Raw genomic sequence first — 27,501 nt, 5'->3', positions numbered from 1 at the left:
ACGTGTTGAGGAAGCGCTGGAAGTAAAGAAGTGCGCGTGCGCCATGAGTGAAATACACTCACGTGTGTGAGCATAGAAGACCCCGAGCTGGTTCTGGGGGTGATATCAGAGGGACAATGACGGAACGGGAGTGTGCGGCCCCTGCTGGATATAAAGGTACATGTCCGGTAGGGTGGGGGTTGGGGCAGTGCAGCATAAGGCCGCCTTTCATGGATCCTTCCCTATATGATATTCGTAGGACTGTAGGTCAGACTTCAATGAATGGCGGTGCCGATCCAGACCTAGTATGAACCGTCAGTCCACCGATCTGCACCGATGGACGACAGCTGAGCAGCAGTCATTGGTTGCTAGGACCTCTGGCATCGTAGCAAGCACTAAAGTCAGGCGTGACCTACACTCGGGTCTATTGAAGGGGTTCTGATGGGAATTGCTGATGTAACACACATCACGTGTCCTAATTACTGCCCCACCCCCTTATATCACGTGTCCTAATCACAGCCCCCAACCCCCTTATATCACGTGTCCTAATCACAGCCCCCAACCCCCTTACATCACGTGTCCTAATCACAGCCCCACCCCCTTACATCACGTGTCCTAATCACAGCCCCACCCCCTTACATCACCTGCCCTAATCACAGCCCCACCCCCTAACATCACGTGCCCTAATCACAGCCCCACCCCCTAACATCACGTGTCCTAATCACAGCCCCACCCCCTAACAGGTGTCCTAATCACAGCTCCACCCCCGCACATCACCTGTCCTAATCACAGTCCCACCCCCGCACATCAGGTGTCCTAATCACAGCTCCACCCCCTCACATCAGGTGTCCTAATCACAGCTCCACCCCCTAACATCACGTGTCCTAATCACAGCCCCACCCTCTAACATCAGGTGTCCTAATCACAGCTCCACCCCCTAACATCACGTGTCCTAATCACAGCCCCACCCCCTAACATCAGGTGTCCTAATCACAGCTCCACCCCCTCACATCAGGTGTCCTAATCACAGCCCCACCCCCTCACATCACGTGTCCTAATCACAGCCCCACCCCCTCACATCACGTGCCCTAATCACAGCCCACCCCCTTACATCACGTGTCCTAATCACAGCCCCACCCCCTAACATCACCTGTCCTCATCACAGCCCCACCCCCTCACATCAGGTGCCCTCATCACAGCCCCACCCCCTCACATCAGGTGCCCCCATCACAGCCCCACCCCCTCACATCAGGTGCCCCCATCACAGCCCCACCCCCTTACATCACAAAGCCGATAAGCTTATTAGGGATGCATCGAAATTTCGGTGGCCGAAACGTTTATAAGATGATATCTGTGTTTGCAAAGGCATTTGTTGTATAAAACGTAGATATCCTTTGTGACTATTGGAAAATACATATTTACAAATTGTTGTGCCAGAGTCCAAATTTAATATATATGTATATTTAATGTACACTCACCGGCCACTTTATTATGTACACCGGTTCAATTGCTTGGTAACACAATCTGCTAATCAGCCAATCAAGTGGCAGCAACTCGATGCATTTAGGCATCTAGACATGGTGAAGACGACCTGCTAAAGTTCAAATTGAGCATCAGAATGGGGAAGAAAGGGGATTTAAGTGACCTTGAATATGTCAGGCGGGCTGGTCTGAGTATTTCAGAAACTGCTGATCTACTGGGATTTTCACGCACAATCATCTCTACAGTTTACAGAGAATGGTCCAAAATAGAGAAAATATCCAGTGAGCGGCAGTTGTGTGGAGAAAATATCTTGTTGTCAGAGGAGAACGGGCCGACTGGTTGCTGCGACATTCAGATGGTCGGGTCAGAATTTGGCGTAAACAACATGAAAGCACGGATCCATCCTGCCTTGTATCAATGGTTCATGTTGGTGGTGTCATGGTGTGGTGGATCCATCCTGCCTTGTATCAATGGTTCAGGCTGGTGGTGGTGATGTCATGGTGTGGTGGATCCATCCTGCCTTGTATCAATGGTTCAGGCTGGTGGTGGTGATGTCATGGTGTGGTGGATCCATCCTGCCTTGTTTCAATGGTTCAGGCTGGTGGTGGTGGTATAATGGTGTGGTGGATCCATCCTGCCTTGTATCAATGGTTCAGGCTGGTGGTGGTGGTGTCATGGTGTGGTGGATCCATCCTGCCTTGTTTCAATGGTTCAGGCTGGTGGTGGTGGTGTAAGCCGTGTACCGGGGTGGGCTCCCCAGGATACAGTGAAGTCACGAACGAGGAAAGCAACCCCAACACCAGCTTTTGTCACAACAGAATTTTACTAAGATGTGGCAAATAAACACAACCACAAATGCTGGAACATACAATATATTTACATACACCCAGAAAGGCTGACACCCTTGTGCTGCACAGCACGGCGCCTCCTGATGGGTGAAGGTAGAAAGTTTAGTAATTTACCTACTGGGGGCACAACTAAGCTGCCACACCTTACCTGTTATTACCCTACAGAGCAGGAATGGGTGTATGGGTGTACGGTATGGGCTAGCCTGCGGTGCAGCACAACAGCTTACAATCTTACACAGATCTACAGTATTCCCCCTCCCATAACTGGTCCTGTAGCACGTGCCTGAGTATTCCTTCTGAGCAAAACCCCAGTCTGGCTTGAGTTTATAGGATTTTATCAGCTCTCCAATGTGAAATGTCACTTTAAGTTGTGGAGTCCTTCCAATAATCAGCAATAACACTTGTGGCCTGACACAAACAGAGACCCTAACTAACTAACTATAGGCCTGGACTCAGTCTTATAGGCGCCAACACTGAAAGGAGGTGCGTGCACAATTCTTACCGACCCGGGCATGTATTGCAGCCGCTGATGACTCTGAACAGCACATTGTCTCTCCACCAATCATGTGATGTTATCAGCAATGTATGTTGCTTTGCTCCTCTGTCCTCATCAGCTTTTTGGCAGCCAATCTTCCCCTCTTTGGACAGGATTAGCGTCTTGAACACCATCAGCTTCACTCAATGGGATTTCTGATTACGGAGGGCAGTCTTCACAGCTGGATGGCAACGGATTCTCCGATCACACAGCCCCCCTTCTCTCTCTCAAGCATGGCTGCTCTCTCTCCTTTTTCCTGTTCACTCTCCAAGTCTCTAACCCCTCCCCTTCATGAATAAAGAAATCTCTATGTAGTCTGAGGCTGTGTTAGAACAAAACAGCGACATCTTGTGGCTAAACTGCAGAATGTCAGAACATTTTTAATTTGCTTCAATCGGTGTTCAAACAATGAAAGCTGTTTCCCCATCTCACAGTGGTGTCATGGTGTGGTGGATCCATCCTGCCTTGTATCAATGGTTCAGGCTGGTGGTGGTGGTGTCATGGTGTGGGGGATCCATCCTGCCTTGTATCAACGGTTCAGGCTGGTGGTGGTAGTGTCATGGTGTGGTGGATCCATCCTGCCTTGTATCAATGGTTCAGGCTGGTGGTGGTGATGTCATGGTGTGGAGGATCCATCCTGCCTTGTATCAATGGTTCAGGCTGGTGGTGGTGATGTCATGGTGTGGTGGATCCATCCTGCCTTGTATCAATGGTTCAGGCTGGTGGTGGTGGTGGTGTCATGGTGTGGTGGATCCATCCTGCCTTGTATCAATGGTTCAGGCTGGTGGTGGTGTCATGGTGTGGAGGAGATTTTCTTGGCACCAGCAATGTGTATCTGATAAAGTGGCCGGTGAGTGTGTAACGATACCATATTTTTACCAAGATAATGAATGTATTTGAATAATGTCATTAAAAGTGTTTTTTTTTCTTGTTAAACAGGTATTCCAGTGAAGTTCTCCGCAGAGCACACTTCACAGCACTACTTGTATGCAAAAGAGCACAAAGTAAGGGGCCAGGTGGATAAATCGCAATTACAGAACAACACTTTATTTGTAATTAACATCCCAGCATACTGCACAAAGGTAAGAATCAATCTGTGACTTTTTACTTCAATTATTTAAAACTGACCTACAGGAAAACAGCTAAATTACACAGATGAGATCCATACATGATATTTACACACCGCAGCACTGTCCAGCAGGACAGGAGACCTGATTTTTACCTGCTGCAGTTAAGTGCCACTTGCAGGTCTTGTCTCTCCCCCAGCCTGTGACTGGACAGTGAATGTAGAAGCAGCAGACTGGTGAGCTCATCTCTCTGTCATTCTGCCCTCTCCTCCAATCAGTATGCTTAATGTTATTTACATAAGCATTTCAGCACAACTGATTGGCTCCTTATGCTGCTTTTTCCTCTCCCAGTCTTATACTGGTTAATAAAGCTGAATACAAGTTCTCACATTGCTTAGGGAACCTGAGCTGAAGGAAAATTGCACTTTCAATAAAGTGGCTCGATCAGAGCATATAATCGGGAATAACTTCTCCAATGGAAAACCGGGTCAAACCAACAGATTCTAAAGACACTCTCACTAGGTATCCAGCAAAAGCAGAGATGTTAGAAGGGACGGTAACCTCTGACGTGGACACAGTAAGAGCCATGGTAAAGGAATATTCTAAACAGCCCTAAAACAGGGGTGTATTTACCACAAGGCAAACAAGGCATTTGCCTAGGGCGGCATTTTTTAGGGGGGCATCACTGCCCCCCAGAAGAAGTAAAGTATGCAGTATGGGGACCAGGTGGGATCCGAGAGGCTGTATGGTGTATGCAGAGCCCAGCTGGTGTTCCTTGGGGATGGCCAGATCTGTGAAGGTGAGTGTCTTTCTCTCTGTCGCTGGGGGGGGGGGTCATTAAAGGGCTCTCTCCGTCAAGGAGGAGGGGTGTCCAATTTGTGTGTTGCCTAGGGCAGCACAAAACCCAAATACGCCACTGCCTTAAAGTGTAGAAACATGGAAGAGGAGAACGTCTAAACTGTTTGCAGAGAGGTCTGTAAATGGCACCCAGCTCTGTGTTGTCAGGAGTCCGGTCCCCTGATGTCGGAGAGCTTTTTTGGGCACCATTTATGGTCCTCTCCCCAGACTTTTTAAAGGCTCTTTCAGTATATCACCCCCCAGTCTGATGAGGGGGCAGGGCTTGCAAGGACAGGCACATTTTCCTTAGTAAAGTGTGTTAATTTGAATCCCTTATTACCACCAACGATCCCCATCTAGACCAGCCATTCTCAGTTAGGGTTCCTTGAGAGGTTGCTTGAGGTTCCTTAAGCTGGGGTTAATTGGCCTCCCTTATGATGGGGCCTACACAGTGGCATCCCGAGGAAGGTGCGGGAGGTGCGCGCCGCACAGGGTGACACCTACAGCACGGGGTGACACCTGACCCGCTCCACAAAAAAGTAAATTGTAAAGCAAGCCAACGATCCCCGTCCATCCTGCGGGGATCGTCGGCTTTCTTTACAACTTACCTTTTCGTGGAGCGGGTCCGGTGTCACCCCTTATAGGTTGTTTGCCGACAGTCCCCGCAGGATGGATCGGATCTGCGGATTGGGGAGCGTAATGGATCTTACTCCGATCCATTATGCTCAATGCACAGATCTGATCCATTCTGTGGGGATCGTCGGAGGGGGTGTCACCAAGTGTTAACGCACCAGGTGACACCAACCCTAGGGACGCCCCTGGGCCTACATACTTCTGGTTCAACACCATTTGGCTAAGCCAGCAGAATGACACTAATGATTTTTTTTTTTTTTTGTAGCTGTATGTAAGGATTTATTATTGTATTTTTGATATGGTATATTATTTGTCAATAAATATTACTGTTTTCAAGCTGCAGATCTGTCCTCTGGTGGACCTTCTTGTTGGTTCTTTACTCACAGGCTGTTTTTCTGTATGTAAGGATGCCATTCTGACCACAGCTGTAAGGGGTGCATTCTTTCTAATGACCACCAATGTACATGGCACTTTTGTCATTGACTATGAATAAATTGGTTTTAGTAAAGGTTCCCCAAGACCTGAAAATTATTTTAGGGCTTCCTTTTGTGGGAATGAAGTTTGAAAAAGCTTGGTCTAGGTTTACCTGCATTCTCCTCACCATGCCTACTAGATGTGTTGCTGTCCCAGCTATGGAAGGCACACTAAACACAGCACTGGCTATCCTTTTCTAAGATTTCCTACCACTTCCTTTCTCACGAGTAACCCAACTCTCTATCAGATCAACCTACATGCCTGAGTCTGACAGCTAAATGCAGATATATTGCAGTTTGATGCAAGATAACATTAAAGCAGAACTTCGGCCAAATGGAGAAGTTCTGTTTTCCCACCTCAAACCCCCCTCCCCATCACCACCACTTTTTGACAAAATACATTTTTTTTTGAGAGAGCGGGTACCTGGTTTTAACGAATACCCGCTCCCACTTCCACTCGGCTCCCCCAGGCAGTCCAAGCAGAAGTTTAGCCCTTCCCCACTCTTTGCCCACAACCTCCTGGGACAGAAGGCTGCGGGACCATTCACAAAGCGGAAGCTGGCTGTGGAGCTGCTAAACATGCTGGTGCCTAGGACCCGAAGACCAGTGAAGAACCGGCCTGGGTAAGGATGGTCGCCAAAATCCGCACGTTCCTAACCCCAGAAACCACTAAACAGCTCATCCACTCCCTCATATCACGACTCGACTACTGCAACTTCCTCCTCACTGGCCTGCCTCGCCGCTGGCTATCCCCGCTTCAGTCGATCCTGAATACGGCTGCCAGACTCATTCACCTTTCCAACCGCTTCATCTCCGCCACCCCCCTCTGCCAATCCCTCCACTGGCTTCCGATTGCGCAACGGATCAAATTCAAAATCCTAACACTGACGTACAAAGCCGTCCACCATACTGCCCCGAACTACATCACTGACCTAATATCCAAGTACCGCCCAACACGCACACTCCCCTCCTCACAAGACCTCCTTCTCTCTAGTTCCCTGGTCTCCTCCTCCCATGCCCGCCTCCAGGACTTCTCCAGGGTGTCACCCATCCTCTGGAACTCCCTGCCCCAACCCATCAGATTATCACCTACTCTCCTCTCCTTTAGGCGCACCCTGAAAACCCATCTCTTCAGGGAAGCCTACCCCACCCCCTGCTAACTTGCCGACCTCCTCCACTCTTCCTACCACTCCATCCCCCACAGCTATCTCCTCCTGTGCCACCATCCCCTCCCTCCTAGATTGTAAGCTCCAAGGAGCAGGGCCCTCGATCCCCTCATGTTTTGCATTGTATTGATATTGTTCTGTCACATGTTCTGTCCCCCTTTGTAATGTACAGCGCTGAGCGAACCATTGGTGCTTTATAAATACTGTATAATAATAATAATTAAAAGTCTTGGTGGGGACTGCAGATCCTCTTTAAAGACTGACACGAGTTGTACATAATTTGATCGGGTGAAAGTTTGGGATTGAGTGTAACATTTTCTATCTTGTGTGATATATATACTGTATATATACACATACACACACACACATACAGACATATACACACACACTGTACATACATATATATATGTGTGTGTATGTGTATATATATATATATATATGTACAGTGTGTGTGTATATGTCTGTATGTGTGTGTGTGTGTATATATCACACACACTTGAGCATTTGAGCATCCCCCTATAAATTTAGATCAGCTCATGGGGGAGATCTCTGATGGGGGGCACAGTCTCTGATGGGGGTGCTGCTTCAGAGTGAGTGCGGCTTAGAAGGAGTGCATAGAAGAAGCAGTTAAACACAGCAGTTGAACTAAAGCAGGAGAACTTAAGCAGCAGGAAGACACAACAACAGCAAGAAGCTCTACTGCATGCTGGAAGACTGCAAGCAAACACCCTGGGAAACATCTTACATACCTGAGACCCACTCTGTGTACCTTTATATAATACACCCCTCTTCTCCTTATCATATTACTATCCTCTGTTCCCAAATCTCATTTCTTTACCCCTCTGCTCCACCCCACAACCTGTACATCTCACCCTCACTGCTATCATCTCCCTACTATTGCTCTCTTCACCTCCCCAGAATGCCTCTTCCACTCCTCCTTCTCATTTTCCTCTCCTCCATTCCCAAAATCCATTCACTATATCCCTCTGCCCCTCCCAAACAATTGTATATTGTGTCCTCACTGCTTCCTTCGCCCCTCTATGGCACCCACCACCTCCTCCTATTACTCCACTCTCCCACTGACCCCAACACCTCCACTAGTAGTTTCTCACGCTCCTGCACATCCCGCTCCCATGCCACCTTTCTCACCCTTCTCCTCCTCATAACCGCGGGGGACATCTCCCTGAATCCTGGCCCTCCACCACCTCCCTCACCCGCACAAAACCCTCCCGCCTCCACGTCCTACTGCAACCCCAGCAACTTAGTATCTGTCCCCCTGCTCCCTAAAATCTCCCCCCCATTTTCATGTGCACTCCTGAACGCCCGATCGGTGTGCAACAAGCTTACCGCCATCCACGACCTCTTTGTTTCCCGCTCCCTCAACCTCCTAGCGATCACGGAAACCTGGATCCAGCCCACTGACTCTACTCTCCTACGGAGATCTCACCTGGACCCACTCACCCAGGCCTAACGGTCGTAAAGGTGGTGGGGTTGGTCTGCTCCTGTCACCGCAGAGCACCTTCCGAGTCCTCCCAAACCCCCCTCCCTATCCTTCTCCTCCTTCGAGGCCCACTGCGTCCGACTATTCTCCCAACCCCCCTGAAGATTGCTGTGATATACCGGCCTCCTGGATCCATACCCCGCTTCCTGGATGACTTCTCCTCCTGGCTACCCTTCTTCCTCTCCTCTGAGCTACCCACCATCATCCTTGGGGATTTCAACATCCCTGTCAACCTCGACAACCCAGACACAGCCCGTCTCCTCCACCTAACCTCCTCCTTTGCACTTGCACAGTGCATACAATCCACCACCCACTCCAACGGAAATATCCTCGACCTTGTCTTCTCCAACCGCTGTGCTCCCCACAACCTCACTAACACCCCCTTCCCTCTCTCTGACCACAACCTGATCACCTTCTCTATCTCCTCGTCCTCCAACGCCTACCCCTCCAAATGTCACACTACTACCAGCCGTAACCTCCGCAACCTTAACCCTGCCCCCCTCCTCTCTGCAGCTGATCAACTCCACGACCGCATCCTCCCCCTGTCCTGCCCCGACTTGGCTTTGACCACCTACAACAATGCGCTCTCAACAGCCCTTGACTCACTAGCGCCTTTAACCACACGCAACATCAGACCCCGACCACTCCAGCCCTGGCAGACTGATCACACCAAAACCCTCAAACGACAAAGTCGTGCCCTGGAGCGACTATGGCGCAAAACCAAATCCCAACAAGCCTTCACCCGCTACAAATCTGCCTTCCACACCTACACCTCCTCCCTCCATGCTGCCAAACAAGCCTACTTCCTGACCCTCATCAAGGCCCTCTCCTCCAATCCTCGCCGACTCTTCTCTGCCTTCAACTCTCTACTCTCTCCACCCCCACCTCCACCCAGCACCTCACTCACCGCCCTTGAGATTGCCAATCACTTCAAAAACAAGATTGACACAATTCACAAGGACATTGCCGCAACTCACACACCCTCTCAACCCGTCCCCTCTCACACAGCTACCCCCTTATCCCCCCTCCCCGTCGACATAACCCGCAGGGACTTTGTCGCTGCTCAAACTCTCTCCAACCCCCTTCACCCTCACTCAGCTACCCCCTCATCACCCCTCTCCCATGGCCCCACCACTGCTCTGACCTCCTCTTCCACCCCACCCTACATTCCTCATACCGAAGCTCCCCCCACACTCCGCACCTTTGACCTTACTACCATCGAGGAAGTCTCCAAGATCCTCTCTGATGCCCGCCTCACCACCTGCCCCCTCGACCCTATCCCCTCACAACTCCTACGTCCTTCCTCCTCCTCCATCCTACGCTCCCTCACCCACAGCTTCAATCTCTCCCTCTCCTCAGGCACTTTCCCCTCCCCTCTGAAACATGCACACATCACCCCCATACTTAAAAAGCCCTCCCTGGACCCCAATGACCCGAACAACCTCAGACCCATCTCCCTGCTCCCATTTACATCTAAACTCCTCGAGCGCCTAGTCTACACCCGCCTATGCTCTCACCTCAACGACAACAACCTCCTCGATCCCCTACAGTCCGGCTTCCGTCCCCTACACTCCACCGAAACCGCCTTACTCAAACTCTCCAACGACCTGCTAACCGCCAAAGCTAATGGCCACTATTCAGTGCTCCTACTTCTTGACCTCTCTGCGGCCTTCGACACAGTCGACCACCCCCTCCTCCTCAAAAAACTACACTCCCTCGGCCTCAGAGACTCTGCTCTCTCCTGGCTCTCATCCTACCTGTCACAACGCTCCTTCAGCGTTACCTATAATGCTACCACCTCCCCCTCACTCCCCCTCTCTGTTGGGGTCCCTCAAGGCTCTGTCCTCGGGCCCCTTCTCTTCTCCATCTATACCTCCTCCCTTGGCCAACTCATACACTCTCACGGCTTCAACTACCACCTCTATGCCGACGACACACAAATCTATCTCTCAACCCCCCACCTCACCCCCTCGGTCTCAGCCCGAATCACACACCTACTGAGCGACATATCAGACTGGATGTCGCTCCACTTCCTTAAACTGAACCTCTCCAAAACCGAGTTTCTTGTCTTCCCCCCCCAGCCCGGACACCACCCCCCATTGATTTCTCCGTCACATCCAACAACGCTACCATCAAACCCGCCCTGCAGGCCAGAGTACTTGGTGTCATTCTGGACTCCAACCTATCCTTCCAGCCCCAAGTCCAATCTTTAACAAACTCGTGCAGACTCCACCTCCGCAACATCGCCAAAATCCGCACGTTCCTAACCCCAGAAACCACTAAACAGCTCATCCACTCCCTCATCATATCACGACTCGACTACTGCAACTCCCTCCTCACTGGCCTGCCTCGCCGCTGGCTATCCCCGCTTCAGTCCATCCTGAATACGGCTGCCAGACTCATTCACCTTTCCAACCGCTCCATCTCCGCCACCCCCCTCTGCCAATCCCTCCACTGGCTTCCGATTGCGCAACGGATCAAATTCAAAATCCTAACGCTGACGTACAAAGCTGTCCACCATACTGCCCCGAACTACATCACTGACCTAATATCCAAGTACCACCCAACACGCACACTCCGCTCCTCACAAGACCTCCTTCTCTCTAGTTCCCTGGTCTCCTCCTCCCATGCCCGCCTCCAGGATTTCTCCAGGGTGTCACCCATCCTCTGGAACTCCCTGCCCCAACCCATCAGATTATCACCTACTCTTCTCTCCTTTAGGCACACCCTGAAAACCCATCTCTTCAGGGAAGCCTACCCCACCCCCTGCTAACTTGCCGACCTCCTCCACTATTCCAACCACTCCATCCCCCACAGCTATCTCCTCCTGTGCCACCATCCCCTCCCTCCTAGATTGTAAGCTCGAAAGAGCAGGGCCCTCAATCCCTCATGTTTTGCATTGTATTGGTATTGTTCTGTCACATGTTCTGTCTCCCATTGTAATGTACAGCGCTGAGTGAACTATTGGCGCTTTATAAATACTGTATAATAATAATAATTAAAAGTCTTGGTGGGGACTGCAGATCCTCTTTAAAGACTGACACGAGTTGTACATAATTTGATCGGGTGAAAGTTTGGGATTGAGTGTAACATTTTCTATCTTGTGATATATATATATATATACACACATACAGACATATACACACACACTGTACATACATATATATATTGTGTGTGTGTATGTATGTATGTATGTATATATATATATATATATATATATATATAAATATTTTTTATTGTTTTTTTTTTTTTAGAAATGTTTATCTAGAATTTTCAGTTGTTGTGGTCATGTGGAATCTGTGGAAGTACTTGAGAGGCCCACTCCATCAGTAAACGATCATGCCGTTTCAAAATTCTTCAACCTGAATGCACTAAAGGTGAGTGTGAATAAATCAGCACAGGGTCATTTTTTATTGAATCCGTTGTATAGGATGAAAAAAAATGTAATTCAGTCTTATGTATTATTTAGTAACCTGGATTAAAGGGAACCTGTACTTAGGGAAACTTTGAGGCTGCCTTTGCTGTCCTTTCTCTCTGAATTTCCTAGTTCCTTGGCTGTCATACAGATTCTTTGGATTTAAGACTCTGACGTGAAATAAGTATTCAGATTAAAAGTTCTGACTGCTTACTACATACTTGTTTCAGGCCAGTGACTTGGTATTATTAAAGCTGGAGGATTGGCATGACAGTTGGCAACTATGATTTTCAGGTGTAGATCAATGTCCATTTCAAGGTGATTGACATCCATATCTCTCTCAGAACAGGTTTAATATATATATATATATAGCTAACTCTGTACACATATTAAAATATTCTTGGAGTATAATATACAACTTTCCACAAAAAGTGGCGAATACCATTTCATATTACATAAAGATAACCAGAGTAAATAAATAATGCAGTTTTTTTAATGATATAATTTATTAATGGAAAAAAACTGTCCAAACCTGCCTAGCCCTATGTGGAGGAAGTGCTGCCTTGTAGGGCAAACAATAAATAAAAACGCAGTTTTTAAAAAAAAAAAAAAGTATATCCATTAGTGGGAGAGGGAGGGGGCTGGAGCCAGGTGCACACACATTATTTTTTTTTGGGATGAAAGTCGGTTTTATTAACTTCGATGTATTTGATAAATGTGAACCAATTTTTATGTGACAAACGGTATTCCCAAGGCACTGTCACTGTGGTTCTATTGCATGCTTTACAGAAAATATTAAAGTGGTAGTAATAAAGCTTCCCTGTAAGTAAAATGAATATCTCCTAAATGTGCACTGTTTAGGAGATATTCGGGTCTTTTTTTACAGCCGGCTCTAAAGGAAACCGTTCCTTCAGTGCAGTGTGCCGTGTCCCGAGCCTCCCATGCACATGCGCGGGAGTGACGTCATCGCGGCTCAGCCAGCCAGATGGCCAACGCTCGAGAACCCTGAAGGAAGACCAGGTGAAGATGGAAGCCTCTACAGCGATGACAGCATTCCGCTGGAGGGCTTCGTTTTACATATATATGCGTTGTGATACATACCAACCCATTATGCCTTTACATTGGAGGGGAATTTTTTTTTTTTTTTGACACGGTTTACTACCACTTTAATGTAATGATTTTTTTTTTTTTTTGCGTTGTTCTTTATTATAATTTTTTTTTTTTTTTACTTTTACAGGGATTTAAAGTAGCTTATGTGGTGTTTAAGAATCCCTCAGCGCTTCATGAGTTCAATTCCCTTAAGTTTACAACACCGTTAGTTTTATCAGGAGAGGATCATGTTATAAAAACTGGAATCCAAGGTGTGTAGAATTGTTTTGTTTCCTTTTACAGATGAATTCCAATGTCTAATACTTGTGTTTGGAGTTACCTTAACGTATCTTGAGAGCAACATGGGAGCCATTGTGGACCACACAGGCGGAAGACCCCAGATTAGGAGATTTGGGGCCTCTGTGCAATACCATTGCACAGAACAGGTAAGTATACCATGTTTATTATTTGTATTAAAAAAAATATCCTTTACAACCACTTTAAATCCTGCAACTTTGCTTACATTTCACAGGCTTTGATCCCGAACGCTCCATAGACGCAGTGTTTAAAGCTAATACTGCCTTTGAGTATTTTACAAGTTTGCCTGTATGCCATATAGTGCCATGGGCTATTTCTCCGGGAAATTCCAAAGCACGCCTGTTATTATTTGTCCAGCTTTGACCAACATTAATATGCATATGCCATACCATTGGGACCGCTGTGGAAACAAAGAATCACTGTAGTATTCACCACTATTATAGTGCTCACCGCTCTCCGGGTCCCTTGCTCTGTTGCATAGTGAACACGGGGTCTCTTTTTCGGCTCGTTATTGCTCCTATTGGTTTAAATGCTCTTAAAATCCCACCATTCAGCATTTGACAGACTATTCTAATATATAAAAAGCAATTCTATGGGGAATTCTATAAAATGATTATGACATTTTCTGGCAGTATGGACTGCACCTAATTTATGAAGGTTTTGGTATCAGTATCGACATGACCGCGTAGTTCAGGTAATTCTTACTACAGTGTAATGCCTATGAAATGTGTTGGCCTTGGACCCTTTTTTTCTTGGGTAATTTTTACAATAAAGCATTGTTGCCCAAATGCCAGGAGCATGAGAGGTGACTAATGTCATTTCTCTAAGCCAAAGGAATAGAGTCACAAGCAGGGGCGGACTGACAACTCATGGAGCCCCCAGGCAGTAGGGGATCATGGGACCCCTGTGTCCTTGCCCACCTTCAAAGCACACCCAAAAAAGCCTATAAAAAGGTACTAGGGGCATTTCATGGGGCCCCCTACTGACCCCGGGCAGTGCCCGAGTGCTCGAATGGTCAGTCCGCCCCTGGTCACAAGATATTCTGCTTAGAGTAAGATAAAAATCTTGTCACATTAGAACATAAGAATTTGTTTAAAGACGTCTACTTGCTTGATAAGTTAGAAATCTTTAGGATAGATGAGAATAAGTTTGGGGTAGATGAGAAGAGGTTTAGGGTACATAAGAAGCAAAAATGTGACTTTTCAGATAACGATGTGGGATCAATATGGTGGTTGAGCGTGACTCTGTTATCCTTGCAGAACCTTTCTGCTAGCTCCTCCTGTGGTGGGTGTGGCGCCTGCCCAGTATTGGAAAGCTTCCAAAAAAATGGTTTAAAAGCCGGGAATTCAGGCGAGATTGATTAGGAAGCCCCCAAGTTGCCAGGGGACGCTCTGCTGCTGGGATTTTTGCCAAGGCTATATGGGCTCATCAGTCGATCGCAATTACGGCTTCCCTGTGACCCCCCTGGGCAGTATGGTTCCGATGGCATTTGTACCTTCCAGCTTCTAACATAGCTTTGGTAATGTAATAATGCTATGCTGTGACGCTGTCAAATGATATGTCCATTTCATGCTGTAATGCTCACATTATTATTGGTGTGTGTTATTATGCAGATTATGATGACTATAAGATATATTCTGTGTGTCACGTGATAATAAAAGTGGAGGTTTTGACAGTGCAAGGATATTGCAGTTGGATTCTGTTATTTCTTGGAGTACCGAGCAAATGCTATGATGTGCCAGGGCAGGTATTCATTTGGTAGAGGGTCTTTCACATGCGTAGAATATGTAATGCTATAAATGCTGATTAAAAGTACCTGTGTGCGACTACCTGTTGATTGTGTGCGACTACCTGTTGATTGTGTGTGTGTATATGACTTGATTTTAGTTATTGCACCCAGCATTTGTATTACATACAGCAACTTTTAGACCCTGTTGTTATTATCCCAACAAATGCTAAAAGAATTACCGCCAGTTTGCAGATAAGCAATCTCTCCTAAAAATGTTTCATGCACTATGATTTTTTTTTCTGCAGGTTGGATAGAAGGTTATGAGAAGTCCCTCATTGATGTTGCTGAACTCCAAGCTGAAGTTGAGCAATACATGCAGGAATATGACAAGAAAGTTGCAGAGGTAAGATTTTAAAAACTTTTTTTTTTTTTTCACAATTTAGCAACAAATAATATACAGAGAGTTAAAATGGTTACCTTAAAAAAAGAATTTTCAAACAAACCATCTCTGACTTCTATAGCTGCATGTATTGTGAAGTAATTAATTCTCAAAGATCTTTAACCCCTTTAAAACAGTGTTATGCATATAGGCAGCAGCAAGGCAGGTGGGCCTTAACATCCAGCTGCCCGTGTTGCTGTTATGTTTGAGGGGTCACCACCAGCTTGTGGTCCACTCTTGATGACCAGGAACCAGTAGATGCAACTCCCGATGACGACGCCACTGTGCAGCCAATCGCAGTGCCGGAAAATCAGGAGCACTGTCTGCTGACACTAGGGGGTTTATTTACTAAAGCTGGAGAGTCCAAAATCAGACTCCCTTATGCATAGAAACCAATCAGCTTCTAACCTCAGCTTGTTCAATGAAGCTTTGGCAATGAAACCTGGAAGCTGATTGGTTTCTATGCAGAAGGGAGTCTGATTTTGGACACTCCAGCTTTAGTAAATAAACCCCTAGGTGTCATGACCTGTTGAAAGCAGCAGCTGTAGCCAGGTGTAAAGGGTTAAAATGCACAAGAAAGACTCTAAAGGGAGGAGGAGTGTGTATGTCTGGTGGGGGATAAGCTCCAGGTATAAGGTACTAAATGAAAATGTTGAATATATATGTATAATACATAAGGGGGCATATGATCTCCATATAAAATACATACAGGGGAGATATGATCTCCATGTATAATACATAAGGGGAGATATGATCACCATGTATAATACATAAGGGGGGGATATGATCACCATGTATAATACATAAGGGGGGATATGATCACCATGTATAATACATAAGGGGGGGATATGATCTCCATGTATAATACATAAGGGGGGATATGATCACCATGTATAATACATAAGGGGGGATATGATCACCATGTATAATACATAAGGGGGATATGATCTCCATGTATAATACATAAGGGGGGATATGATCACCATGTATAATACATAAGGGGGGGATATGATCACCATGTATAATACATAAGGGGGGATATGATCACCATGTATAATACATAAGGGGGGGATATGATCACCATGTAGAATACATAAGGGGGGATATGATCTCCATGTATAATACATAAGGGGGGATATGATCTCCATATAAAATACATACAGGGGAGATATGATCTCCATGTATAATACATAAGGGGGGGGATATGATCACCATGTATAATACATAAGGGGGGATATGATCACCATGTATAATACATAAGGGGGGATATGATCACCATGTATAATACATAAGGGAGGATATGATCTCCATGTATAATACATAAGGGAGATATGATCACCATGTATAATACATAAGGGGGGATATGATCACCATGTATAATACATAAGGGGGGGGATATGATCACCATGTAGAATACATAAGGGGGGATATGATCTCCATGTAGAATACATAAGGGGGGGATATGATCTCCATGTATAATACATAAGGGGGATATGATCTCCATGTATAATACATAAGGGGTGATATGATCTCCATGTATAATACATAAGGGGGGGATATGATCTCCATGTATAATACATAAGGGGGATATGATCTCCATGTATAATACATAAGGGGGGATATGATCACCATGTATAATACATAAGGAGGGATATGATCTCCATGTATAATACATGAGGGGGGATATGATCTCCATGTATAATACATAAGGGGGGATATGATCTCCATGTATAATACATAAGGGGGGATATGATCTCCATGTATAATACATAAGGGGGGATATGATCTCCATGTATAATACATAAGGGGGGATATGATCACCATGTATAATACATAAGAGGGGATATGATCTCCATGTATAATACATAAGGGGGGGATATGATCTCCATGTATAATACATACGGGGGGGATATGATCACCATATATAATACATACGGGGGGATATGATCACCATGTATAATACATAGGGGGGGGATATGATCACCATGTATAATACATACGGGGGGGATATGATCACCATGTATAATACATAAGGGGGGATATGATCACCATGTATAATACATAAGGGGGATATGATCACCATGTATAATACATAAGGGGGGATATGATCTCCATGTATAATACATAAGGGGGATATGATCACCATGTATAATACATAAGGGGGGATATGATCTCCATGTATAATACATAAGGGGGGATATGATCACCATGTATAATACATAAGGGGGGATATGATCACCATGTATAATACATAAGGGGGGATATGATCACCATGTATAATACATAAGGGGGGATATGATCTCCATGTATTATACATAAGGGGAGATATGATCTCCATGTATAATATATAATGGGGGATATGATCTCCATGTATAATACATAAGGGGGATATGATCTCCATGTATAATACATAAGGGGTGATATGATCTCCATGTATAATACATAAGGGGTGATATGATCTCCATGTATAATACATAAGGGGGGATATGATCTCCATGTATAATACATAAGGGGGGGATATGATCTCCATGTATAATACATAAGGGGTGATATGATCTCCATGTATAATACATAAGGGGGGATATGATCTCCATGTATAATACATAAGGGGGATATGATCACCATGTATAATACATAAGGGGGGATATGATCTCCATGTATAATACATAAGGGGGGATATGATCTCCATGTATAATACATAAGGGGGGATATGATCACCATGTATAATACATAAGGGGGGATATGATCACCATGTATAATACATAAGGGGGGATATGATCTCCATGTATTATACATAAGGGGAGATATGATCTCCATGTATAATATATAATGGGGGATATGATCTCCATGTATAATACATAAGGGGGGATATGATCTCCATGTATAATACATAAGGGGGATATGATCTCCATGTATAATACATAAGGGGGGATATGATCTCCATGTATAATACATAAGGGGTGATATGATCTCCATGTATAATACATAAGGGGTGATATGATCTCCATGTATAATACATAAGGGGGGATATGATCACCATGTATAATACATAAGGGGGGATATGATCTCCATGTATTATACATAAGGGGAGATATGATCTCCATGTATAATATATAATGGGGGATATGATCTCCATGTATAATACATAAGGGGGATATGATCTCCATGTATAATACATAAGGGGTGATATGATCTCCATGTATAATACATAAGGGGGGATATGATCTCCATGTATAATACATAAGGGGGGGATATGATCTCCATGTATAATACATAAGGGGTGATATGATCTCCATGTATAATACATAAGGGGGGATATGATCTCCATGTATAATACATAAGGGGGGATATGATCTCCATGTATAATACATAAGGGGGGATATGATCACCATGTATAATACATAAGGGGGATATGATCATCATATATAATACATAAGGGGGATATGATCACCATGTATAATACATAAGGGGGGATATGATCTCCATGTATAATACATAAGGGGGATATGATCACCATGTATAATACATAAGGGGGATATGATCATCATGTATAATACATAAGGGGGATATGATCACCATGTATAATACATAAGGGGGGATATGATCTCCATGTATAATACATAAGGGGGATATGATCTCCATGTATAATACATAAGGGGGGATATGATCTCCATGTATAATACATAAGGGGGGGATATGATCTCCATGTATAATACATCAGTGGTTCATATAGTGAACTCGGTGTAGAGTTATTCCCCCTGAGGTCATCACAGAGGACAAGGGGGCACTCTTTACATCTGGAGGAAAAGAAATTTAGTCTCCAAACACGGAAAGGTTTCTTTACAGTGAGAGCTGTGAGAATGTGGAATAGACTCCCTCAAGAGTTGGTTCTGGCCAGCTCAGTGGATTGCTTTAAGAAAGTCCTGGATGGACTTTTGTCTTTTTTCAGCCAGAGTAACTATGTAGCATAGCTATGGTATTGACTTGCCAATCTTACCAGAAGCTGCATTTTCTGTCCCATCAGAATCAACATTGGTGCTGCAGGAGTGTACAGTGTAACAGGGTTTAACAACAGGTAAACTATATGATACGACCATACAACAGTGTAGCACTCAAAAATATAAATACTCAACTAATACCACGTGAAGATATAAATGAAACATGCATATTGCTAAAAATCAACAAGATAGACAAATCATAAATGCGAATATTTCATACTCATGAATAAATATAAAGTGCAAATACTTCATGCTCATAATATAAAAAAAAAAACATCTAAACTATATAACCTATCATTTAAAACAATGAAAACCAGTGCCAACTATTATGCATGTATGTAGGCAGTTTTGATTTTCTGCCACCTTCTAGCTGTATCATGGATAACGTAAAAGGTGAAAATAGAAATGACTGGCAAAACACTGGGTGTCCTCTTTTTGTCATCTGCACAGAAAAAAGAAGAAGAAGCCAAGGAAGAAGAGGAGCCAGATGAGGAAGGCTGGGTGACAGTTACAAGGAAAGGACGCCGTCCAGGTTTAGCAAGAACCGAAGCTGCCAATATTCGAGTGACAGAAAAAGAAAAGAAGAAGAGAGGCCAGAAGGAACTGCTGAACTTCTATGCCTTTCAGAGTCGCAAAAGCAAAAAAGAATGTAGGTTTTCTCTTCTACAGCAGAAATATGTGCCTATGGGAATTACTTTTTTTTTATTTTGTATCAGGAAAGATAATAATGCTCAACCACAAAGTGTAGTAAGCGTAGGATCAGTTATTACTTGAAAATGAATGACATTTAGGATTTAGCCAGCAAACACTTTTTTTTTTCTCCATCACTGTACAGATCAGACCATATAAAGCAGAATGCATAAAGTGTGACTATAAATGACAATGATATTTGTGTATAACCACCTCGCCTCCCACATCTGTTCACCACTATGGACCAGAGCAATTTTTTACATTTCTGCTATGGGCCTGTCTATTCGGCAATAACTTTGTCATTACTTAAGATAACAATGTAATACATATAGTTTTGTTTAAGGATGTCTTGCAACAATGTTTTTTTTTTTTTGCAATTATTATTATTATTACATCGAGTTTATATAGCGCCAAAGGGTTTGCTCAGCGCTGTACAATAGGGGATACAATTACAAATACAATTTTGCAATCCTTAGACAATTACCACTTGACCTCCAGAGGATTTACCCCCCTTAATGATCAGGCTTCTTTTTGCTACTCGGCGCTGCACTAATTCAACTGATAATTGCGCGGTCATGCAATGCTGCACCCAAACGAAATTTACGTCCTTTTTTTCACACAAATAGAGCTTTCTTTCGGTGGTATTTGATCATCTGTGCGCTTTTTATTTTTCACGCTATAAACAAAAAAAGGCTAAAAATTTTGAAGAAAAACAATATTTTTTAATTTCAGCTATAAAAAATATATAGTAAACTCAAAGTTGGTTATAAATTTAGGCCAAAATGTATTCTGCTCCATGTTTTTGGTAAAAAAAATCCCAATGAGTGTATATTGATTGTTTTGTGTGGAAGTTATAGCGTCTACAAACTATGGTATAGATACTGCAATTTACGCCATTTTTTTGCTATACAGCGCTGCGCTAGTTTAACGGACAATTGCGCGGTCATGCAATATGGTACATAAATTAAATTTACATCCTTTTTTTTCCCACAAATTGAGCTTTCTTTTGGTGGTATTTGATTGCCTGTGCGGTTTTTATTTTTTGCGCTATAAAAAAAAAGGCTGACAATTTTGAGGAAAAAAAAACAATATTTTGGACTTTTTGCTATAAAACATGTCCAGTAAAAAAAAATGCAAAAATCAAATTTAGTCATAAATATCTGCCAAAATGCATTCTGCGACATGTCTTTGCTAAAAAAAAAAAAAACCAATACGTGTAAATTAATTGGTTTACGTGAAAGTTATAGCGTTTACAAATGGCAGGAAAGATACTGGGATTTTTAGGTTTTTTTTTTATACTAATAATGGCGGCGAATTATGGTGGCGATCAGTGACTTATGGCAGCGACCAGCGACTTATGGCGGGACTGCAGCGGATATTCTGACATTGAAGGGTACTGACTTGGGGTCACTGACATCCCCAAAAACACTAATACAGTGATCAGTGAAAAAAAAAAACACTGACACTGTACTAATGGCACTGGGGAGGAAGGGGTTAACTTTATTTTGCAGGGAAGGGTTATAGGAGTGAGGGGAGTGTTTTACTAGGGGGCGGGGGTGTGTGCTGCACGGGACATCACTGATCGAGAAAGAGAAACTCTTCTTTCTCGATCAGCTCGTCCTCGAGCTGTCAGGGAAGTGACAGACAGCACAGCTACTGCAGCTGTGCTCTCTGTCACTGTTTGCCGATGATCACCGGGAAACAGCCGGTAAGGACCGGCTGTGAACCGGCGACTGACATCCACAGCGGTGATCGGCGGGACAGATAGGGCGGCGGTGCGCCTCGCACGCGCCCCCTATCTGTTTACAAAACACGCGTTTTAAAACGTGGTTTTGCCTGCCCGTGCCGCCCTGCTGCCATATTTCTACAGTGGCAGGGCGGCAAGTGGTTAAACTTGAAGTTTTACTAAACCCACAACAGTACAATCAGTCTGTATATGCAGTAAAGCATGCTTGTTATACTCACTGTGGAATCTAATGGGTTAATACTCTGCACTGTGTGAAAAGGTTGTTTGATCCTTTCTTCTCCTTCTTCCAGTGTCCCCCTCTTATCTCCCGATAAGAGATATCATGTGGAGTCACTCTGCACATGCTCAATTTGTTGTGTATTGCTAGAAAGGTGTTTTTTTTTTTTTCTCTTGGGAAAATGCATGTGATCAGCACAGAGCCAATCAGCAGGGTCCGGGGGTACTGCATTTTCCTAGAGCAGAAAGAAAACCCCTACAGGCTTTAACCAGTGCTCTGCTGGACACTGATAAAAGTCACAAGACTGCTATATACTGCTGATGAGCAAAGGTATTTAGCAGTTTATATTTACTAAAATAATTGCATTTCCATGTTGTGTGTACTGTGGGAGACCAGGTATAGTGAATGCAGGGTCCGGGGAGACCAGATATAGTGAATGCAGGGTTCGGGGAGACCGGATATAGTGAATGCAGGGTCCGGGGAGACCGGATATAGTGAATGCATGGTCCGGGGAGACCAGATATAGTGAATGCAGGGTCCGGGGAGACCAAATATAGTGAATGCAGGGTCCGGGGAGACCGGATATAGTGAATGCAGGGTCCGGGGAGACCGGATATAGTGAATGCAGGGTTCGGGGAGACCAAATATAGTGAATGCAGGGTCCTGGGTTTAGTAACCCTTTAATTAGGGCTGATTAGATTAAACTAAGGGTTAATAAGAGCTGAAACTGAGGAACATTCAGTTCTTCTTTCTGTATTGGCTATGTGTTGTTGACATTGTCAGACTGCTTTTTTTTTGACAGCTCCAGCAGTCAGGACCTTCACTGTGTACTCAGCAGTGTGTTTGTGATAAGAGCTGAATTGCCATGTAATGGGACAGGGGGACTCCCGGCAGCAGAAGGACTGGACGTTCTATGCATGCACTGTGTAAAATGATGACATTTTTTTTTACATATCTAACACGCCCAAAGTTTGCAGCTGGTTAATATGAAGATAGTTTGTCTTTCAGAACCTTTATGGCTGAACTTGACATCCAGGCTGCAGAAAAATAAACTGTGTGATACTGAGGGATATCTAGCAAAAATTATATAGCAGCCTATTTAGGCTACCGGGCTTTGAAGAAATGAAACATTTTTAAAGCAGTAGTCAAGAAGCAGGCCAGGTCTGCAACAGGTAGACAGGCATAAACCACGGTCAGCGGAAAAGATGATTCAGCAGGTACAAAAAGAAGCTGGGTCAGGAACAGGCTGGGGCCGGGGTACAAGCTGGGTCAGGAACAGACTGGGGCCGGGGTACAAGCTGGGTCAGGAACAGGCTGTGGCCGGGGTACAAGCTGGGTCAGGAACAGGCTGGGGCCGGGATACAAGCTGGGTCACGAACAGGCTGTGGCCGGGATACAAGCTGGGTCACGAACAGGCTGTGGCCGGGATACAAGCTGGGTCACGAACAGGCTGTGGCCGAGGTACAAGCTGGGGCAGGAACAGGCTGTGGCCGGGGTACAAGCTGGGTCAGGAACAGGCTGTGGCCCGGGATACAAGCTGGGTCAGGAACAGACTGGGGCCGGGGTACAAGCTGGGTCAGGAACAGGCTGTGGCCGGGGTACAAGCTGGGTCAGGAACAGGCTGGGGCCGGGATACAAGCTGGGTCACGAACAGGCTGTGGCCGGGATACAAGCTGGGTCACGAACAGGCTGTGGCCGGGATACAAGCTGGGTCACGAACAGGCTGTGGCCGAGGTACAAGCTGGGTCAGGAACAGGCTGTGGCCGGGGTACAAGCTGGGTCAGGAACAGGCTGTGGCCGGGATACAAGCTGGGTCAGGAACAGGCTGTGGCCGGGATACAAGCTGGGTCAGGAACAGGCTGTGGCCGGGATACAAGCTGGGTCAGGAACAGGCTGTGGCCGGGGTACAAGCTGGGTCAGGAACAGGCTGTGGCCGGGGTACAAGCTAGGTCAGGAACAGGCTGTGGCCGGAATACAAGCTGGGTCAGGAACAGGCTGTGGCCGGGATACAAGCTGGGTCAGGAACAGGCTGTGGCCGGGATACAAGCTGGGTCAGGAACAGGCTGTGGCCGGAATACAAGCTGGGTCAGGAACAGGCAGGATTATGCCCATGCGCACACCAAGTCGCTGGGAAAAATAGCAGCTTTCACATTGCCGTTTGATGTCACAACTCTGTTTACTCAGAGCCGACATTGAGGGCCCCCTTACACAGGGAATTCGGAACTGCTGAATCACAGGACTGCACCAGAGTGGGTTAAAAAAAAAAGGTTTTCTTTGTTCCTTTTTTTTTTTTTTTTTTTTAATACAGGCTATGCAGCATGGGGAGGAGAAAGAGGAATGGAACATTTTTAAGAATAGTTAGCCTTTACTACTACTTTTAGGTGATGAAGGAAATAAAAAATTGGGTCATCTTTTTTAGAACCCCAAATTTTAGCTTTTATCATACAGTGCAACACTCCATTAACCACTTGCCTACCGGGCACTTATACCCCCTTATTTACCAGGCCAATTTTCAGCTTTCAGCGCTGCCGCACTTTGATTGACAATTGCGCGGTCATGCAACAATGTACCCATATGAAATTTTGATCATTTTTTTCTCACAAATAGAGCTTTCTTTTGGTGGTATTTAATCGCCACTGGGCGCTTTACTTTTTGCGCTATAAATAAAAAAACTGCAAAAAATTTGAAAAAAAAAAAAGTTTCTTTGTTTCTATTATAAAATTTTTCAAACAGGTAATTTTTCTCCTTCACTGATGTGCGTTGATGAGGCAGCACTGATGGGCACTGATAGGCGGCACTGATAGGCAGCACTAAAGGGCACTGATAGGCAGTACTAATGAGGTGGCTCGGATAGTCGGCACTGATAGACAGCACTAATGAGGTGTCACGGATATGCGGCACTAATATGCAGCACTGATAGGCGGCACTGATAGGTGACACTGATGATGGGTACTGATAGACGGCACTGACTGGCATCACTGCTGGGCACTGATTGGTGGCACTGACTGGCAGCACTGCTGGGCTGCACTGGTGGGTGGCACTGGTGGGCAGCACTGGTGGGTGGGCACAGGTAGGTGGCACTTCTGGGCACAGGTAGGTGGCACTTCTGGGCACAGGTGTGTGACACTGCAGAGTGGCACAGGTGGGTGCACTGCCGGGCACAGGTGGGTGATCTGCTGGGCACAGGTGGGCGGAGCTAGTGGGCGCACTGCTGGGCACAGGTGGGCAGAGCTTGCGGGTGGCACTGCTGGGCACCGATCATCAGGGCACTGATCATCAGTGCCCTGATGATCGGTGCCGATCCCCGCTCTGACAACTGCCGGTTCTCAGCAGTACTTTCCTCACGATCTGACAGCGTGAGGAAAGTGCAGCCGAGAACCGGCACTTGCATTTCCCTCTGATCAGCGTGTCATTGGACACCGCTGATCACGTGGTAAAAGGCCGCTGTGATTGGCCTTTTACCACATCACGTGATCAGCTGTGTCCGTAGGACACAGCGATCACGGAGATCGCCGGGTGCGCGCCCCCTGGGGCGCGCAGGAGAGCGCGTTCTGGGAGGACGTCATATGACGTCCACTCAGAACTGGCCGGCCGCAGTGCAGCCGTCATTCGGCTATCTGCGGTCGGCAACTAGTTAAAGGATAAGTTTACCTTTCGGAACATGTTACATCCATATATAGGGAGGAGCATGCAAATTGCTCTATCTCCTGCCGCCAGTTCCCCCTCACCCTCTCTTGGTGTGACAGCAGGTGTGGGATCTTTTCCCCGCACTCGCTGTCATAATTTTTTAAAATGTGCGGGGCAGGGGTGGACTGACCATTTGGAAACTCGGGCACTGCCCGAGGGCCCGGGGTCAGTAGGGGGCCTCATGAGCCCCAGGGAGCCCCTGGTACCTTTTTCATAGGCTTTTTTGAGTTTGGGCAAAGACACAGGGGCCCCATGATCCCCTATTGCCCGGGGGCCCTATGAGTTGTCAGTCCGCCCCTGGTGCGGGGCTCTGTCCACACGGCGCAGCATTCATTCACAGTTTCCTGGGAATGGATAGACTACAACTACCATCATCTACCACGGCTGACGGTTTATAGTACTGAATGAACTGATGAGCACCCTGGTAGCTAACCACTTGCCCTCCAGAGGATTTCCCCCCCTTCCTGACCATTTTTTGCGATACGGCGCTGCGTTACTTTAACTTACAATTGCGCAGTCATGCAACGCTGCACCAAGATGAAATTTACGTCCTTTTTCCCCCGCAAATGGAGCTTTCTTTCTGTGCTATTTGATCACCTCTGAGGGGTTTTTTTGTGCTATAAAAAAAAAAAAAAATTTTGAAAAAAAAAAACAATATATTTGACTTTTTGCTATAAAACATCCAGTAAAAAAAAAATCAAATTTTGTCATAAATTTAGGCCAAAATGTATTCTGCTCCATGTCTAAAATAAAATCCCATTATGTGTAAATTAATTGGTTTACGTGAAAGTTATAGCGTTTACAAATGGCGGTATAGATACTGAGATTTTTTTTTTTTCAATTTGTTTTATACTAGTAATGGCGGTGATCAGCAGGATTATAGCCCTTGCTTCCATGAAGACTCCTGGAATGTATTAGGACATTTTGGCCTAGGCCAGAAACCAGGAAGCGACTGTAGAAATGTATTTATACTAGCAGCATAAGGATTACATAAGGATTACAAATATTCAGTGTTGATTGAGAGAGTGAAGTGCCACTGAAATCTGATGTGGAAAGGTGTACCCCATTTCCAACAATCAGGATGGGCACAACAAACCGATTGCATCTGATTAGATTTCTTATTTGTTTTTTTCCAGACTTGGCTGAACTACATAGAAAGTTTGAGGAAGATAAGCAGAAGATTGCAATTATGCGAGCGCAAAGGAAATTCCGGCCTTACTGAAGGACTTGCCACAATAGAAGATGCAGCACAAAGTTTCCAGCAGGCATCTGTGAAAACTGCCACAACAAACAGGAGCAGAAAAAATATATCCAAGGTTGAAAGCAAGACAGGACTTTTTAAATATTTGATTTTTTTTTTAAGGGTCAATAAAAAATATTCTTTTTCTGACCAAGCAGGTCTTATATTTTTTTCCTAATATTTAAAATTGAGACCAGTATTTTTTCATATGAATCCACAACCAGACATGTCTGCGACTTCAAATTCCATGCAGCTGAAATATTTTTCATTAAAACTCCTCAAACTCTTTGGGGTATGTTTATCATTGTTTTTGGTTGAGATATGCCAATTTTTTAGTCAGGATTTGACTTTTCGTATTCACGGTTTCTTTTACAGGTTCAGCACTTCCATGGGTAATTGGTTATTTTAAAA

The 27,501-nt window shown here is 45.3% G+C and overlaps 1 protein-coding gene across 1 annotated transcript; it reads left to right on the top strand.

Annotated features, from left to right (window-relative positions):
- On the top strand, positions 1-27,378 carry RRP7A (ribosomal RNA processing 7 homolog A). Its single transcript, XM_089660736.1, has 7 exons — positions 1-156; positions 3,784-3,926; positions 11,776-11,898; positions 13,174-13,297; positions 15,378-15,475; positions 19,960-20,158; positions 26,987-27,378. Exons 1-7 carry the CDS (start codon positions 117-119, stop codon positions 27,070-27,072), a joined length of 813 nt encoding a protein of 270 aa, XP_089516862.1. The 5' UTR covers positions 1-116; the 3' UTR covers positions 27,073-27,378.
- The last annotated feature ends 123 nt before the right edge of the window (positions 27,379-27,501 follow it).

Source organism: Staurois parvus, unplaced genomic scaffold (genome assembly GCF_062004578.1).
Source record: "Staurois parvus isolate SC_StPar_1 unplaced genomic scaffold, SC_StPar_1.0 ptg001270l, whole genome shotgun sequence".
NCBI lineage: Eukaryota > Metazoa > Chordata > Amphibia > Anura > Ranidae > Staurois > Staurois parvus.
Note: the sequence above shows the minus strand (reverse complement) of the source record. Positions and strands in the feature narration are given on the sequence as shown.